This window comes from Drosophila virilis, chromosome 4 (assembly GCF_030788295.1).
Source record: "Drosophila virilis strain 15010-1051.87 chromosome 4, Dvir_AGI_RSII-ME, whole genome shotgun sequence".
In the NCBI taxonomy this organism is placed as follows: domain Eukaryota; kingdom Metazoa; phylum Arthropoda; class Insecta; order Diptera; family Drosophilidae; genus Drosophila; species Drosophila virilis.
The window spans coordinates 12,988,526-13,004,798 of record NC_091546.1 but is presented as its reverse complement, the minus strand read 5'-3'; the positions used below and the strand labels follow the sequence as shown (position 1 = coordinate 13,004,798).

At 42.6% G+C, this 16,273-nt stretch overlaps 6 protein-coding genes across 8 annotated transcripts; 2 read left to right on the top strand and 4 right to left on the bottom strand.

Moving 5' to 3' along the window:
- The first annotated feature begins 269 nt into the window (after positions 1–269).
- LOC6627932 (UDP-glucosyltransferase 2) lies at positions 270–3,281 on the top strand. Of its 2 annotated transcripts, XM_015172842.3 has the most exons (3): positions 274–323; positions 952–1,730; positions 1,986–3,280. In XM_015172842.3, the coding sequence occupies exons 2-3, from the start codon at positions 1,027–1,029 to the stop codon at positions 2,911–2,913; spliced, it is 1,632 nt and encodes a 543-aa protein (XP_015028328.1). In that variant the 5' UTR covers positions 274–323; positions 952–1,026; the 3' UTR covers positions 2,914–3,280. The 2 variants fall into 2 exon arrangements, with proteins under 2 accessions (XP_002051998.1, XP_015028328.1); XM_002051962.4 differs by having other exon boundaries at positions 270–1,730; positions 1,986–3,281.
- A 444-nt stretch (positions 3,282–3,725) lies between these two features.
- LOC6627933 (UDP-glucosyltransferase 2) lies at positions 3,726–6,849 on the top strand. 2 transcript variants are annotated; one of them, XM_015172843.3, is made up of 4 exons: positions 3,726–3,789; positions 4,040–4,194; positions 4,682–5,555; positions 5,819–6,849. In XM_015172843.3, the coding sequence occupies exons 3-4, from the start codon at positions 4,846–4,848 to the stop codon at positions 6,744–6,746; spliced, it is 1,638 nt and encodes a 545-aa protein (XP_015028329.1). In that variant the 5' UTR covers positions 3,726–3,789; positions 4,040–4,194; positions 4,682–4,845; the 3' UTR covers positions 6,747–6,849. The 2 variants fall into 2 exon arrangements, with proteins under 2 accessions (XP_015028329.1, XP_015028330.1); XM_015172844.3 differs by lacking the exon at positions 4,040–4,194 and having other exon boundaries at positions 3,731–3,789.
- A 262-nt stretch (positions 6,850–7,111) lies between these two features.
- On the bottom strand, positions 7,112–9,012 carry LOC6627876 (endoplasmic reticulum lectin 1). The gene is made up of 4 exons (XM_002051964.4): positions 8,771–9,012; positions 8,589–8,703; positions 7,702–8,522; positions 7,112–7,645 (listed from the first exon to the last, which is right to left on the bottom strand). Exons 1-4 carry the CDS (start codon positions 8,924–8,926, stop codon positions 7,160–7,162), a joined length of 1,578 nt encoding a protein of 525 aa, XP_002052000.2. The 5' UTR covers positions 8,927–9,012; the 3' UTR covers positions 7,112–7,159.
- Positions 9,013–9,401: 389 nt separating this feature from the next.
- Positions 9,402–11,330, bottom strand: LOC6627877 (uncharacterized). Its single transcript, XM_002051965.3, has 3 exons — positions 10,593–11,330; positions 9,862–10,534; positions 9,402–9,796 (listed from the first exon to the last, which is right to left on the bottom strand). Exons 1-3 carry the CDS (start codon positions 11,234–11,236, stop codon positions 9,455–9,457), a joined length of 1,659 nt encoding a protein of 552 aa, XP_002052001.1. The 5' UTR covers positions 11,237–11,330; the 3' UTR covers positions 9,402–9,454.
- A 1,833-nt stretch (positions 11,331–13,163) lies between these two features.
- LOC6627878 (nuclear protein 1) lies at positions 13,164–13,915 on the bottom strand. Its single transcript, XM_002051966.4, has one exon. The coding sequence runs from the start codon at positions 13,778–13,780 to the stop codon at positions 13,580–13,582; it is 201 nt and encodes a 66-aa protein (XP_002052002.1). The 5' UTR covers positions 13,781–13,915; the 3' UTR covers positions 13,164–13,579.
- Positions 13,916–14,061: 146 nt separating this feature from the next.
- On the bottom strand, positions 14,062–16,050 carry Plzf (Promyelocytic leukemia zinc finger). Its single transcript, XM_002051967.4, has 2 exons — positions 15,455–16,050; positions 14,062–15,397 (listed from the first exon to the last, which is right to left on the bottom strand). The coding sequence occupies exons 1-2, from the start codon at positions 15,968–15,970 to the stop codon at positions 14,459–14,461; spliced, it is 1,455 nt and encodes a 484-aa protein (XP_002052003.1). The 5' UTR covers positions 15,971–16,050; the 3' UTR covers positions 14,062–14,458.
- Positions 16,051–16,273: the final 223 nt, after the last annotated feature.

The window sequence follows — 16,273 nt, the reverse complement described above, 5'->3', positions numbered from 1 at the left end:
ACTTTGCCTGTTGTACTACCCCAAGTTTTACTATAATTTCGAGATAAGCCCCTACGTGATTATTTGAGTGAGTTATTCAAAAAGCAGTGTCAAGGTTTGTTTGCTGCTTAGCCAAAAAACGATAAAACCAGCTTAATTTTTCTGTAAGTTGCTCTCTCTTTCTCTCTCGTGCTCCCTCTCTATTGCTCAGCGAGCAACTTCTGCACTCAGTGCAATTTTTTTACTATTCTCTGAATCACATCTCGATTCCCGAACAGAGCCGGTTCTCAGTCTCTCCGCTGTCATCGAAACGCGCAAACCGAACGCGAATGCGCTTGGTTTTGGTTTGTTTTCTTTATATACAAGCTGTTTTTCGCTATGCATTTATAATTTGAGAATTCGATTGTTGTTGTTCTGACCATATACAGACACATACATACATATTGCCGTGCGCGGTATGCGTACAAAATCAAATATATTATAACTTACATTATGTATGTATATACTTTGTCGTTGTCTTATGTATTATGTATATCAAAAGTCCATTTATTCAAGTCAAGCTACAAATAAGTCCCATTCCTCATATATCCTACAGCTAAGACTTCTTGTTTAATTGGTTTCAATTTCCTACGCTTCCAACTGGATTTCGCTTGGCATTACGTGTTCGCTTTATGTTTATGTGATAGCGTTGAGTTGTTCGTTTTGAAATTCAAGAGGTAGCTGATAACAAATTATAATACCCTGTAGCAACATGTCTGTGTGTATTTGTAAGTGTACTAAAGGCAGGGTGTGTGACTTATATATCGATCACAATCGACAGCAGACCACAAATCGGGAATAATTTACACAATTGTTGCGTGTATGGAAGAACAAATGCTTGTTTCGCCAAATGCAGCTATCAGGGCAGCTGCTAGTCGGGCATTGCCGACTGTAGCATTCTCATGTGTAGCATTGCATGCACAACATTTACAGAACACAACGAAAACAATTACGTGCTTTGCGATTTAAGTTCCCTTATCGGGAGGCATCAAGCCAACAGAAGTTGACATGGCGCACCAGGGCAGATATTTTCTGACCGGCCCATTGGCGTGCCTGTTGCTCGGATTCTTTGTCCAGCCGGATGTGGAGGGCGCTAATATATTGGGCGTGTTCACCAGCCATAACCCATCGCATCTGATAGTCCACATGTCCATTATGAAGGCGCTGGCCGAGGAGGGTCACAATGTGACAGTGGTGTCAACCTCACAGCCAAAGGTCACACACAAAAGCATCAAACACATTGTGATACCCCGGAGCGCGGCCGAGGAGAAAGTAATAAGCGATGGATTGACCACATTGGCCAAGAAGAAGCCCTCGATGGTTACGACGATCCAAAATTTTTTTGGTTCGCTCTCGATTCTCATCCATAAGCAAGTCGACGTGCTGGAGGACAAACGCTTCACCGATCTTTACAAGAACAAAGACAACAAATTTGATGCAGTTGTCTTCGGATTATTCTTCAACTTCTATCAGGCGGGACTCGGTTCCAGATTCAAGTGTCCGTTAATTGTGAGCTGGGCGGGACCTCCGATGGTGCGAATCAATGATGCTGTTGGCAATCCCGAACTGATTGCCACGGTGCCCGGCATGAATGTGGCCGTTCTGCCTGGCCAGGCCATGAACTTTAAGCAACGTCTGGCCAACTTTGGTAGCTCCATGGTCTTCCGGCTCTTGAGCTTCTATCTGGAGATGTTAAATGCGCAGTTCTACGAGTAAGTTACAGTTCCCTTTCTATTAAAATTGACTGATTGACTAACTGAATGAGATCGAGGTACCAATAGAATTTTGTTTACGTTCATAGTAATTGAACATCTAGTAGGGGCTTAGAAAAAAATATCAGCAAATGGACGGTAACTAGTGCAAGGGACTTATTTAGTTTCCTTCGATCTGCTATTATTCAATGATTTTTGTAGTATGTTTGATAGAAATGCTTTTGTATACAAATAACATGAGTTTTAATTTTACAGTCGCCTTTGGGGCAAGGATCCGGCCATGATAAGCTATGAGGAGGCCAAGAAGAACGTATCTCTGGCGTTCTGCAATAGTCATGCCATCAGCGAGGGACCTATCAGACCCAACGTGCCTGCAGTTATTGAGATTGGTGGCATACAGATTAAGAATAAGCCCGATCCCTTGCCACAGGACATAAAGGAGTTCTTGGACAATGCGAAGCATGGCGCAATTCTCTTCAGCCTGGGCAGCAATCTCAAGGGCGATCACATTCAACCAGAACTCATTGGCAAAATATTCGAAGCGCTCTCCAGCCTTAAACAGAATGTAATCTGGAAGTGGGATGACCTAAAGAACTTGCCCGGAAAATCGTCTAATATTCTCTATAAAAAGTGGCTGCCACAGGACGACATACTCGCCCATCCCAGCATTAAGCTGTTTATAACGCACGCTGGAAAAGGAGGCGTGGCCGAGTCTCAGTACCATGGCAAGCCCATGCTGGCGCTGCCTGTATTTGCCGATCAGCCTGGTAATGCAGATAAGCTGGTTCAGGCGGGCTACGGGCTACGCGTTGATTTGTTAACCCTGGAGGTCGATGAGTTTAAGGGTGCGATCAATGAGTTACTCAATAATCCCAGCTACACAAGAAAGGTTCAACAGTTTTCCAAACTCTATCGCGATCGTCCTATGTCGGCACGCGATTCGGTGATCTACTGGGTTAACTATGTGCTCCGTCATCATGGCGCCAGCCACATGCAAAGTCCTCTTGTCCATATGAACTTTATTGCGAGCCACAATCTAGACGTCTATCTATTGCTTTCAGCGATTCTTATTGTTATCGCCGTGATAAGCACAGTTGTGCTCGAGTTCTTCTGGAGGAAATGTTGTGGCGGCAAAGGCAAATCGCAAAAGACTGCCCAAAACTCAAAGATCAAGAAGCACTAATATTATTTATTGTAAATAGGACAGTAAGATTTGATTTATTTAAATAATTGTAGCTAAACTAGAAAATACAAGTAAGTAAGAATGCTGTGTCAAAAAGAATTTTCATAACAACTGCATATTAAAAAGTAAAAACATGTTAGTCTTAACTATTCTAAGAATTCCTTATAAGACTTAATATAATCTTTGATAAACGGGCATAATATCGGGTTGTTGCACGTGCTAAGCTTCTGTGGTGCATGTCTTTGCTGAAAAAATTCGCAGACTTTTGAATTTTAAACTACACACATTTATGTTTGAGTAAAATTGTTTGTTATGCATATGCATAAGTATTATATGCATATTGAAGCTGTATTGTACAATAATGAAATGCCAAATGCCTCAATCAATGAATCACTAACTAAGTTTTTGGGAAAAGTGAGTAAAGAGATTCTATGCTCCAATTCCATAGAATATCATTGTATTTCTCTATGACTATTGTAGCCATAAAATTTCCTGAGATGCTTTAAGGTCAGTTTTTTCTCCGTGCACTTTGCATGCTGTGATATAACTTGCACTTTTTGCTACCTCAAGTTTAACTATAATTTCGAGATATGTAAGCCCTTACGTGATTATTTGCAGTGAGTAAAACAAAGGGCAATGTCAAGTTTAATTTACTATTAAGGCAAATAACGATATAATGAGCTCTATTTCATTTCCTTAGAGTTGCTCTCTCTCTCTCTCTCTCTCTTATTCTCAGCAAGCAATTATTTCTCTCAGTGCACATTTTTTACTATTAATTGACTCGCATCTGTCCAAACGATTCTCGACCAGACCCAGTCCTCAGTGTCTCCGTTGCCATCGAAACGCGCAAACCGAACGCGAATGTGCTTGATTTTGGTTGGTTTTTATAGTTTGCGAATGCGATTGTTGTTGTTTTTACCTTATGTATATATTTATATATATATATGTCTATATAAATATATACATAGTGCCGCGCGTTATGCGTACAAATGAGAAAAATGCAAATTATATACGAGATATTTAATTGCTTTAGAACTGTGACTAATGTGTCTTATTAATTTGTTATTGGCGATTCGTGCGATATATCAAAAAATCATTAATTTAATTCACCCCGTTGACATTGCAGGCTGTCTACAAATTAACCCTATGCTCCATATACCCTACAGTATATTTAGTTAAAGTGGCGCCAATTTCATAAGTTTCCAACTGGATTTCTCTTTATATTACGTGTTCTTTATGTTTTTGTGATAGCGTTAAGTTGTACGTTTCGAAATTCGAGAGGTAGGTAACAACAAATATTAATACCCTGTACATATAATTTGTTGAATAATAGGGTATATTGCAGTGCTAGCAAATGTTTAAAAAAGACAAATGCATAGGCCAGGCTACTTTTGCGGATTAAGAATATATATAATTGATGCGATTTAGCCATATCCGTCAGACTGTCCAATCACAGAGACTTTAAAAGGCATTGTTCAGTTAACTTAAATGTATCGATTACTCTGTTATCGGGATCGATAAATATCTATTTGTTTATCCGATTATAAACATATCTGTAAGGTTAAAATAGCCAGACGTTCCAAATAAGACTTCCGCGAGCCTCAGGGAGACTAGATATATTTATATAACTGAACAACTATTAGAGGAATTGCCCTGATAACATATTTTAACCCAGGACATTTTATATCTGACAGTTAATACCTGTGAAAGCTAGTACAGGGTATATGCGAGTCGCTCAGCATTGTCTAAAACCTTCTCACATTAACAGAACGCACCGAAAACGATAACGTGTTTGGCGATTTAAGTCTCCTTATCAGGAGGCATCAATTCTTATCAGACGGCCGGTCTGAGGCGAAGCGTTTAGTTTATATAAATAAACGCACTCCAAACAGTAGACTTAGTACCACATAAACCCTCCGCAGAGACGTTGACATGGCGCACCAGGGTAGATCTTTTCTGACCGGCACTTTTGCTTGCCTGTTGCTCGGATTCTTTGTGATCCAATCGCCGGCTGTTGAGGGCGCTAATATATTGGGCGTGTTCACCAGCCACAGTCCATCGCATCTGATAATCCACATGTCCATCATGAAGGCGCTGGCCGAGGAGGGTCACAATGTGACAGTGGTGTCAACCACACAGCCAAAGGTGACACACAAGAGCATCAAACACATTGTGATACCTCTGAGCGCGGCCGAGGAGAAGGTCATAAGCGATGGCATGACCGCAATGGCAAAGGAGAAGCCCTCAATGATTACTACGATGAAAAGTTTATTTGGCTCGCTCTCGATGCTTATTTACAAGCAAGTCGACGTGCTGGAGGACAAACGCTTCACCGATCTCTACAAGAACAAAGACAACAAATTCGATGCTGTTGTCGTGGGTTTCTTCTTCAACTTCTTTCAGGTGGGCCTTGGTGCCAGATTTAATTGCCCCTTGATTTTGAGCTGGACCGGAGCGCCCATGGTGCAAATCGATGATGCTGTTGGCAATCCAGAACTGGTCGCCACAGTGCCCAGCATGAATGTAGCTGTACTGCCTGGCCACGCCATGGACTTTAAGCAGCGTCTGGCCAATTTTGGTAGCTCCATATTCTTCCGCCTCTTGGGTTTCTATCTGGATATATTAAATGTGCAGTTTTACGAGTGAGTAACAATTCTTTATCTCTTTATATGGACTGATTGATTAACTAAAACCAGTTAAAACTAGAAGCCACCAATTTATATTATATTTTCCGAATGTGAATTCCCCTTAACTGTGGAAAACGATTGTATAAAACTTTTTGGTTTATCCACCTTTGGGAAATATCGTGAAGTTCAAGATAATAGGACATATTCAAGTTTTACACTGGCGGAAGACCACGTTGTTTTTATGTATTGTTATTAATCATTTTGTACTTTACTTATAGTCGCCTTTGGGGCAAGGATCCGTCCATGATAAGCTATGAGGAGGCCAAGAAGAACGTATCTCTGGCGTTCTGCAATAGTCATGCCATCAGCGAGGGACCTATCAGACCCAACGTGCCTGCAGTTATTGAGATTGGTGGCATACAGATTAAGAATAAGCCCGATCCCTTGCCACAGGACATAAAGGAGTTCTTGGACAATGCGAAGCATGGCGCAATTCTCTTCAGCCTGGGCAGCAATCTCAAGGGCGATCACATTCAACCAGAACTCATTGGCAAAATATTCGAAGCGCTCTCCAGCCTTAAACAGAATGTGATCTGGAAGTGGGATGATCTTAAGAACTTGCCCGGAAAATCGTCTAATATTCTCTATAAAAAGTGGCTGCCACAGGACGACATACTCGCCCATCCCAGCATTAAGCTGTTTATAACGCACGCTGGAAAAGGAGGCGTGGCCGAGTCTCAGTACCATGGCAAGCCCATGCTGGCGCTGCCTGTATTTGCCGATCAGCCTGGAAATGCAGATAAGCTGGTTCAGGCTGGCTACGGCCTACGCATCGATTTGTTCACCCTGGAGGTGGATGAGTTTAAGGGTGCCATCAAGGAGATACTCAAGAATCCGAGCTACAAAACCAAGGTTCAACAGTTTTCCAAACTCTATCGCGATCGTCCTATGTCGGCACGCGATTCGGTGATCTACTGGGTTAACTATGTACTCCGTCATCATGGCGCCGGCCACATGCAAAGTCCCCTTGTCCATATGAACTTTATTGCGAGGCACAATCTAGACGTCTATCTATTGCTTACAACGATTCTTATTGTTATCGCCTTAATAAGCACAGTTGTGCTCAAGTTCTGCTGGAGGAAATGTTGTGGCGGCAAAGGCAAGTCGCAAAAGACTGGCCAAAAGGCAAAGGTCAAGAAGAACTAGTACTATTTATTGTAAATAAGACGATATAAGATAATACGACGTTTTTTTAATTGTAACTAAGCAATACAACGACAATAAATTTCGATGTAAATATTACACATAAGTAGGAATGCTACGTTATTACAATATCTATTACAATATCCATTAAAAAACAAGCAAGACGCTTTAGTTTGGAGTTCCCAACTTCTGTATAAGACTTAATATAAGGTTTGATAAATGGGCGCCTTATCGGGTTGTTGCACGTGCTAAGCTTTTGTGATGCGATGGTATGGTGTATGTCTATGCTGCAAATTTTCAATTCACACGAAACGCAGACTATTAATTTTAAACTTCATACATTCTTGTTGAGTAAAAAGTAATTTACATAAAAGCCCGCATTAAATATATTTTCAAGTATGCTTGTACAACAAACTCTAGGATCGTATCTGTTCCTCGGAGCCTGCATCTCGACCAACGGAGGGAGCGGAAACCACCGGCTTGTCGGTTGCCAGGAACTTTTGCAAGCTGTCCGGCGTGACCAGGCCGCTGTCGTCAGCATAATGCATGAGATCACAAATGATGGGCGATTCTACGACCAAAATATACTGGCACGTTTTTGGTTCCAGCAAGTACATGGAGACAGCTGTGCCGCTAGTGCTGACGGGAGTGCAGGTCAGTTTAACGTCGACTTCACGTGGCAGACCGCTGCGATCACAGTGCGTACCCTTGTCATAGTGATGCCATATGGAGGATGTAAAGCCTGGACGACGAGCACCCTTGTCGGGATTTGAGCTGGCCCACTGGCGATGTGACTCCTCTGAGAAATAGCCCAGAAATAGTTCAATTTCGCTGTTCTTTTCCTTATGGAATTGGCGCACGTGCCTGCCATAACAGAATTCATACTTCCACCAACCGGTGCCCTGCAACAAAGAGCACAGCTTTAACAAAGAGATAATGAGTCGAAAGAATTACTTACGCCAGTTAAGCAGTTTTTGCCGGAGATAAACTCTTTAATAGGTGTCAGATCGCTCAGAGGCGGTGGCACTGTGCCCGGCGTATTTCTGGATAGCACGATCTGTTGATAATCGTTGTCCACTTCAATATCACCATTGGCCATCAGTTCCAAGATAATTTTGTCGACGTCACCGCTATACTTGAATGTAACCATATCACCATCCGTCTTGGACCAGAGCTTAGCTGGCGCTTTGTTTTCCTTTGAAATAAGTAAATCATTTTCGCTTTCCTCCCACTCGTTTAGCTCCTGGCGCAGCATGCTGATAGGCTTATGCGGCTCCGTTTGCGAATTGAAGCATTTAATGGATATCTCTTTAGTCTCCTCGGCATGGAAAGCAGGTATGGCACACAGGGATGAGGTCAGGATAATTGCTTCGTAGTTACACGATGAGGTCTCCTTAAATGAATAAATATCATCTTTGCCATGCGGATAGCATACATAGCGCACCATCGTTGTGCGCGGCGCATCGATAATGTCGCACATGGTACCATCGGTGAACTCCATTTCAAAGTATGGATATCTGGTATTATCGATTTTCAAAGTCTTATACTTTGGCTTGCCATCAGCTTGGCGTTCGGCCTCCCAATTCTTTTTGGCCAGCTCCGTTTTCTCCTCACTCCACTTGCCCAAATAGTATTCCTGAAACTTAGAATTCTTGCCCTCACGTTCCTCGTGGTATTGGCGCACATGATGGCCATGGCAGATCTCATACGACCAATAGGCCTCAATGCGAAACGAACAGGTGGGCGCCGAGAAGATCGGCTGCAGCAGTCCAATTGGAGCTGGATCGTAGAATATTGCAATTAGATGAATGCTTGGCTAGAATTAGACACCTCGGCGCCACTTACATTGTTCCGGCTCATTGGTTTTCTCCTCCTCCTTGGGCAGCTCCAGTGAAGGTATCAGACACTCGAATTTCTCCTTCTCTTGTGTGTAAAATGTGCGCAGCTGATTGCCCAATTCCTGTGATATAGTCGTGATATATAGTCATCATATTTTACTTTAAATGGAGCTGCAGTCTTGTTCTTACCGGTTCTGCCAATAGATCGGGCACTTCGAAATCTATTTTGTAGAGCACGGAATCATCAAAGTCTTTGGCATCGTGCGCTGCTGCGGCAGCGACTAACAAAATGAGCGCCAGCATTATCTGTGGCATTTTCTGTTTCCCCTGTGTTGTGCTGTGCATTTTAAAATTTATTTTGTTTGTGTTTTTTTTTTACGTTTTTATTTTCATAACACACGCAAATTACACGTCGTCTAGAAAAATAATAAACATCTGATGCGTTTCAGCTGGAAGCAAAATGTGAATGGCATATGTTGACGTAGCACGGTGAATGGCAAACAGTGAGTACACAGTAAATATTTAAAATTTGAATTATATTTGAATTGTACTTGCATTCGGATTAACGGTTTTGAATTAACCGCAATCGTTGATTTTTAATTAATTGGAACCACACAAAAGTCTTAAGAATGCATTTTCTTCTTAATATAAATAAAAAACATGTTGATTTCCCCAATATAAACAATAATAACTACTGGGTTGAGAGCCTAAAATGGTCGTTTTATTATTGTACATTATCGTGATAAATACCTGCATCATATATAAATTATGTATACTTTATATAAATATGCCCCTAGGCCCCTAATCCCATAATGAAATTAATATTAATTTTTGAACGTATTTTATTTTCATAAATATGTAAAAGTAGTTTTCCTATCTGCTTTCCCCTGTTGCATCATCTGACGCCGCTGTCTCACTGTTCCCCGTGGACCAGCCTATTTCCGATTTATGGTCATTGTCTAATGGCATTTTATCAATGGCATCGAGTATGAATTTCAGGGAATGCGTTGTACGCGGCAGCCAGTCCATAAATCGAGATGTGGGAGCAGCTGGTGTACTTGGCTCGCTGTCATCCACAAAATCATCGTCGCCGCCCGACATGGAGCGTCCGGCGCCCAAATAATCCTGATAATCGTAATCGCTGGTCAAGGGATTTACTTTGGAGTAGTAAATGGCAGCGAATGTCGAGTAGATAATCAGAAGCGCGGTACCAACCTACGAAAAACAGATAATAATACCATTTGCTGCTGTTAAATCAGAATCTCGTATTGATGTAATACCTGAAAGACAGCCCAGAACTTGTAGGAACCCTCAGTGATGACGAAATCATAGTAGCCCTTGAGCGGATCACCCTTAATGTAACGCCCCTCGCCCACATCTGTACTCGCTGGCTCCGGCTCCGGCTCACGCTTATGTCGCTGTCCACGCACCGAGTTCTCCGGAACAGCTGCTTCCTTGGCACGCTCAGGTGCTGCTGTCGTCTCTTCGGATTCATCGGAGTCGTTGCTGCTGCCGGTAGAGCTGCTGCTGCTGCTGGTGGTGGTTCTTAGCGTTGTTGTAGTCGTTGTCTTGGCCTTTTTGGTCTGATTAAGCTTGGCAAATTTATCGCCCTCGATGCGTGGCGGTTTCTTCGAGTTAATTCTGGACTTGATCTGCTGTTGTTGCTGGCGCAGACGTTGCTTCTGCAGACGCTTCTTTCTTAGCTGCTCGGTGCTCTGCTTATGACGCTCGGAAACCGTACCCCAGGCGCTCGTCAATGCCTGATAGAGATCCCACAACTGTTTGATGGCCTTCAAAAATGTTACCAGCGTAGATTCTGTGGGCACTGGCGGCGCATAGGCCACAGCATGGGCAGGCGCTGGTGCCACCTGCTTGGAGACGGCAGGATCCTGGGGACGCTGCTGAAAGCCCATGGGATAGTCGTACACCTCATCGTAGGCGGGATATGGAGCTCTAAACAAATCGCATAGTTAGTTGGCTGTTATTCCAAGAATTTGGTGCTTGTTCTTACCGATTGCCCACTGGCTGCAGCTTGCGATTGTCACTGCCGACGGGCGCTGCTGTCTGTGTGGCATATTGCCATTGCCCGTAGTAGGCGTCGTGGGGACGTGCCTGCGCCGCCCTGCCCTCGCCTGCCGACGACTGCTCCTCAGAGGCAGCTGAGCTGTCGCTGCCCAAGTAGGGCTCCTCCGCCGACGACTGCTCGCTGCCATAGTCAAAAGCAGAATATTCAGGGTAAGTGGCATCCTCGTACGATCTGCCTTGGGGCGGACCAAACGAATCCCGTCGCTCGGCCATGGGCGGTTGCGCACTTTCGGCATTCACAACCACCGCCTGCTGCTCCTCGTAGTAGTTGTTGCTGCGTCCAGTTGCTGTCACGTGGCTGGCATTTACCGCATCCCTGGCTATGCGCTCCACAGTGGCGGCAACTGCGCCGTCCGATTCGTTTGTGGCCGCTCCAAAATGCGACCACAGACGCCGCACAATAAAGACATCAGCCAGGCGATGATCTGCCGGTGACTCAGCGCGACCCGCCTCAAGCAGCGCCACGCCCGTCAGGGTCAGCGCAAAGAGCAGCATGGCTAGCAGCAGAGTCCACAGGCCCGGCGTACATTTGCGCTGCGGCTTCGTTGACATATCAGAGTATCCTATCATTCTGTTGGTGTATATGTTTGTAGTAATCCTTATTCCTAATCCTTGTCAGCGACGTGCCAGCTGCCGTTCGGCTGGGTGTTCACACGTTAACTAAACGCAAAACTTAACGCGATGTGCCAGAAAAACTCAATCCAAAACCCAATGATCTAGGCATATTTTTGGATGTGTGTGTGTGTGTGTGTACGGTGCTAATGCAGAGAAATGTATGTGCTAAAGGCCCTGAAACTCCCCATATACTCGCATTGGTATCTAGAACATCTTCGTCTCGACGCAGCCTCGTTGAAAGGTGTTAATCTGTGGGCCGCGTATTGCATGGATATTGGGCCAGTGCTCCAGATTCGATTTAACGGTTCATTCGACTACGAATGCTACACCAATTATCATCCCCGATACATACACACATTAATAAATATATATATAGATGTATATGTATCCATTCATTTATGCATAATCCCAGCACTACAATTTACTCCACGCGTCTTCACTTGTTTACCACAAATTCTTATTCGCGGTGAAAGTGCGCAACTTGAGATCCGCCCAAGCTGCTCGTCCCCGAACCCTCGGGCAGTCTCAAGATTGAGATCAAAGTCGAGCATTTGCTGGCAATAACAATAATCAAGAGCTGGTCCCGGTTCTGGCGTGTGGCACACGTATTATCACATTCCACATCAGATTTTACATGGTTAAACATAAAATTACATATATGTAGGTATTCCATATGGAGAACTGAAGCGTGGCTCCTTCATTAAAGCTGAAGAAAGAAATCTGCCATGGCAAAGTGTGTTGACCATGTAGATATTATCTTTAACGGTATGCCATCTATTAATAGATACCATCTAGTTAGAATAAATTGAGGAAAAGAAAATGAAAGGAAAAGTCGAAGCTTAAATACTCTATATAAAAGTCCTTAGAGAACATAGACCCAGTTGGATCTGTGTACGATGTGACCTCCATTTTTATATGCAAAAAGTTTAATTAGCATTAAAATTGAATAGTTAGTCAATCGGAAACATTTAAATATATATATTAATATATACATCTGCAGTAGAAATCGATAGAGTTCTCTCGAATCCCTTAATACCCGCTGTAATCCTGTCGAAAACTGGAATATCTTTGTGCAGTAAGATATACCCAATTGCAACGGGCAGAAAAAATTCAAATATATTTAGAATAATTCAAGCTGAGTTCGGAAAAGAAACAAATATTTATTATTCTTTTAAATATATTATTTCTAAGCTGATCAAGGCCAGATTCTGTATTACTTTGTTGACGAAAATTCGAATTATACTTGAAAATTGTTATTATTATTGTTTATTATAATAAATAGCACTTTTAGTACTTTTATCGTAATAATGAAGTTATTTCAGTTTATGTTTGCTGCCAAACAATTGTGAAAAACTAGTTTTGTTCGCTTTGCAACATTTTGTGATCTTCTCATGACACTTTCGAAAGAGTTGTGCTTCGATTGGAGATTGTAAGCTAGAAAATACATGTTCAGGGCAGAATTACCTTGTAACTTAACTATTCGATACGCAGTAAAAAAGAAAACAAATATACGTTCTGATAAGGTCGAAGTGCCTGCATGATAATGATGATCATAATGATGATGAATAATATGCGCCACAGTCAAAGAAACACCTGATTAACAACCTCTTGTTTGTTGTTTACCAAATATCAACAAATGCGCAGTAAAAATACCGGCAAATTGAGCGAAAAGCCGGCAAAGAGAACGTTATCATTAGGGTGGACCTGTTTCTCATTTACTAATATCTGAATTTAACGACCAATTGCCATTATGTTAGCATTATGATATAGTAATCAGATGGTGAGGGGAGAGTATGGGTTAGATATTTATAAAAAAAATTCAACCGAAAACGCAACATCAAGAATTCTTAGCTCTAGAATCTCAAGTCAATAAAAATATATATACTTTTGAACAGAAATATTTATTTCCTTGCATCCGTCTCTGTGACCCAACTAAATATAATTATTTTTAAATTTCAATACACGTTTGATCTTCCAAGCAATATATATTTTTCAGAAACAAGAAATGCTAAACAATTAGAATATCAAACCCAACCTTAGGTCCTCTAAAGTTTATTTCTATATCTACAATAGTCATATATGTTATAAACAATTTTCAAGTATATAATTTTATATATAATTACTTATATATAAATACAACAATCTGTGGTTAATATAGCTAACAGGTGATAAGTATTGTATCTATGTAAACAATAGCATAACTTTCTCCCTCTTTTGCCTTTCACTTTCATGATTATTTTATGTTGCAATCAAAATTCGATACGGTTTCCTTTTACTTGTTTATCGTAAGGCAAACAATTAGTTTTTGCACGACTTTTTGTTGTTATTGGTGTTCACCAGCTTGGTTAAAATTTTCCTCGAATGTCCCGAGGGATCGAAATGATTGGTATGATCGCTGGCTTCCTTCTTGGAGCGCTGCTTGCCGCTGTGCGCGGTGAAGATGTGTTTGCCGTGATCGAAGTTGTAGTGCTCGTATTGGTCGAAACTCGCTTCAGACATAGTGATTTATTGATATTGCGACTGCTTGAGATCTCTTGTTATTATTTGGGCTCTTCAATTGGCTCGGCCTTTGTTTTTTCCGGGGATATGTCGCTTCGTTTTGAGTTCTGCTATCACAATGACTGTGGCTACGTTTTCGTGCATCTGAAGAAAGCTTCGACGCGTATGTTGTCAACATCTCGAACACTCTATCTGAAAACGAGTATCTCGCTCTCTTTCAATCCAGTTTGCCACGCTTTAGTCTCACTTTTTTGCTCTTTGGCTCTCGCAAAGCTTTTTAACGCGGCGCAAATCTGTTGAAATGGGTATGCTTATTAAACAGTATGCATGATTATTAAATAGCTTCTAAACTCTACTATTAATTAGCGTTGGTTTATAGCCATCTAGATTGCTAATTTCATAAACAAATAGGAACAATTAATATTACTACAGAATTTGCGTCCACCCGCTTGTTATATTTTAGAGTATCTATATGCTAGCGACGTCTCTCATATAGTGTATTTTCTAATTGTCTAGTAAGTCTGCATTTTGTGGCATTCGCTTGCTTTAACACAATCACAGTCACACTTTTTAGCAAGCTAAGCATGTAAAAATTGACTAAGTGACGCAGGTGCCGATTTAAATCAGTTTAGTCTGCTATTTCATTGGTTGCACTCAGTTTCCTGAACGTGTACGACTTTAATCAATTGCATCTTTTGGCAGCAGCGTCTTTAACCGTTTTACACTTGGCGTCGTCACATCTGGCGTAATTTTGCGATTCTGTCGAGTTGACTCCGTGGCATTGCTATCCTTGACACTTCCCACTGGCAAGGCATTGATGGGCGGCAGTGCAAAATCATCGGGCATTTTATTTTCAAACGAGCTGTCTACTGTCTCTGGGAGCTCCAGCTGTACCGCTCTTTCCGTATGCACTCGCTGCACATGCTCCTTCATTTTGTCCGAGCGATGACTACTGAAGCCGCACAGCTGGCACTTGTAACGATTGAGGCCGCCTTCGGTGTGCTTTAGAGCATGCCGCTTTAGATTCTTGCTCTGACTAAACTTGCAGCCGCAAATCTCACAGATGAAGTCGCGCCCCTGTTTGTGTGTCTCGATGTGAAGCTTCATGTTCTCCTTGCGATTCGCACGATGCTTGCAGCCAGGGACAGTGCAGGCAAAGAACTCCCCGGTGTGCAGGAGCTTGTGACTCTTGAGGGCCTTCATGTGCGTGGTGCTATAGCCGCAGACATCGCAGAGCATCTGCTTTTCGGGATTGTGGACCAGCATATGATTGCTAAGACCCTGTTTCCACTTGAAAGCCTTGCCACAGTGCGTGCAGACATGAGGTGTTTCCGTTGAATGCTTGGGCTGATGGACGAGCAGAGCAGCCCGCGTGTTAAAGCGATTGTCGCACTCCAGGCAAAAGAAGGGCTTGCGCCGATCGGAACCATGTCTGCGCAGATGCGCATCATACTCGCGCCAATCCAGAAAGCCAATTTCGCAAAGCGAGCACGTCAGGTGCGACGGCTCGCAGCTAGTCATGTGGTCAATCATCTTCTGCACTTGATAGCACTTGAAATCGCAGCCAATGCAGTAGTTTATTTTGCTGCTGGACTTGACTGCGCGCGGATTCTTGAGCTACCATAAAAGAAACCTATTGTGAGGGTGTATCCATTAAATTGGCTTGTTTCCTACCTTAAAATAACTCTGCTGGTTTTCAAAAACAACATCCGGCTTTATTGCTGGCTGCATAATATCCTCCGCATCCCCTTTAACGGCACTTGGCTCCTGGCATGCAGTAACGTCGCTGGTCTGTTCTATTTGGTACAGATTGAGCAACTCGGTTACAGACAGTATCTTAGCTAGCTCTCGAAAATGCGCCTCGTGCTCCTTGGAAACGGAGACAATGTCCTCGTAGAAGAAGTCCACGATGGTGTGCAGGCACACGGTGCAGTTGAAGTTGCGAATAGTGACTTTAAGTGGATTTTGCATTGAGAACTGTTGTTGTTTTTGCTGTTTGAGGCCAATGAGCTGGCTTTGAGCGGCCACCACGCAAAAGTGGACGCTGCATGTGCAGGACGCATCGTCCGAGTCTAGTTCCAACTGCAAGTCACAAAACTGTCCCGTGCGGCGTTGATTGTTTAAATAGTTGGAGACTTTCGAATGCAGCGGTTGGTGTAAGGTGGGCTGAACAATTGGCGTTTGCAGCATTGCATTAAAGTTTTTTTTTTATCCGTATACAAACAATAACAAAGATTGTAAACAAGTCGATGCGCTGCTAAGAACAGCTGTTTGCTGCGATTTGACATTCACTTGTTAACGTTACACGATAAGCCATTCACAATTGACGCGCGCAATTTAAATGCTTTGCATGACACGCTAATCAAATTATACGTTATTTTTAAGTTGTTTATTTAGCTCCTAAGCTTATTTTCGTCTTTACTAAAGTGTTTATTCGAATCTTTTAAAAAGGTAAGCTAATTTGATATTATATATCAATTGGCAAATGTATTT

Coding starts and splice junctions, on each gene's coding strand:
- LOC6627932 (XM_002051962.4), top strand. CDS start 1,027: ATGGCGCACCAGGGCAGATATTTTCTGACCGGCCCATTGGCGTGCCTG. Junction 1,731..1,985: donor TTAAATGCGCAGTTCTACGA/GTAAGTTACAGT, acceptor TTAATTTTACAG/TCGCCTTTGGGGCAAGGATC.
- LOC6627933 (XM_015172843.3), top strand. CDS start 4,846: ATGGCGCACCAGGGTAGATCTTTTCTGACCGGCACTTTTGCTTGCCTG. Junction 5,556..5,818: donor TTAAATGTGCAGTTTTACGA/GTGAGTAACAAT, acceptor CTTTACTTATAG/TCGCCTTTGGGGCAAGGATC.
- LOC6627876 (XM_002051964.4), bottom strand. CDS start 8,926: ATGCACAGCACAACACAGGGGAAACAGAAAATGCCACAGATAATGCTG. Junction 8,704..8,770: donor CCGATCTATTGGCAGAACCG/GTAAGAACAAGA, acceptor ACTATATCACAG/GAATTGGGCAATCAGCTGCG. Junction 8,523..8,588: donor AACCAATGAGCCGGAACAAT/GTAAGTGGCGCC, acceptor TCTACGATCCAG/CTCCAATTGGACTGCTGCAG.
- LOC6627877 (XM_002051965.3), bottom strand. CDS start 11,236: ATGATAGGATACTCTGATATGTCAACGAAGCCGCAGCGCAAATGTACG. Junction 10,535..10,592: donor CTGCAGCCAGTGGGCAATCG/GTAAGAACAAGC, acceptor CGATTTGTTTAG/AGCTCCATATCCCGCCTACG. Junction 9,797..9,861: donor AGTTCTGGGCTGTCTTTCAG/GTATTACATCAA, acceptor TGTTTTTCGTAG/GTTGGTACCGCGCTTCTGAT.
- LOC6627878 (XM_002051966.4), bottom strand. CDS start 13,780: ATGTCTGAAGCGAGTTTCGACCAATACGAGCACTACAACTTCGATCAC.
- Plzf (XM_002051967.4), bottom strand. CDS start 15,970: ATGCTGCAAACGCCAATTGTTCAGCCCACCTTACACCAACCGCTGCAT. Junction 15,398..15,454: donor ACCAGCAGAGTTATTTTAAG/GTAGGAAACAAG, acceptor CTTTTATGGTAG/CTCAAGAATCCGCGCGCAGT.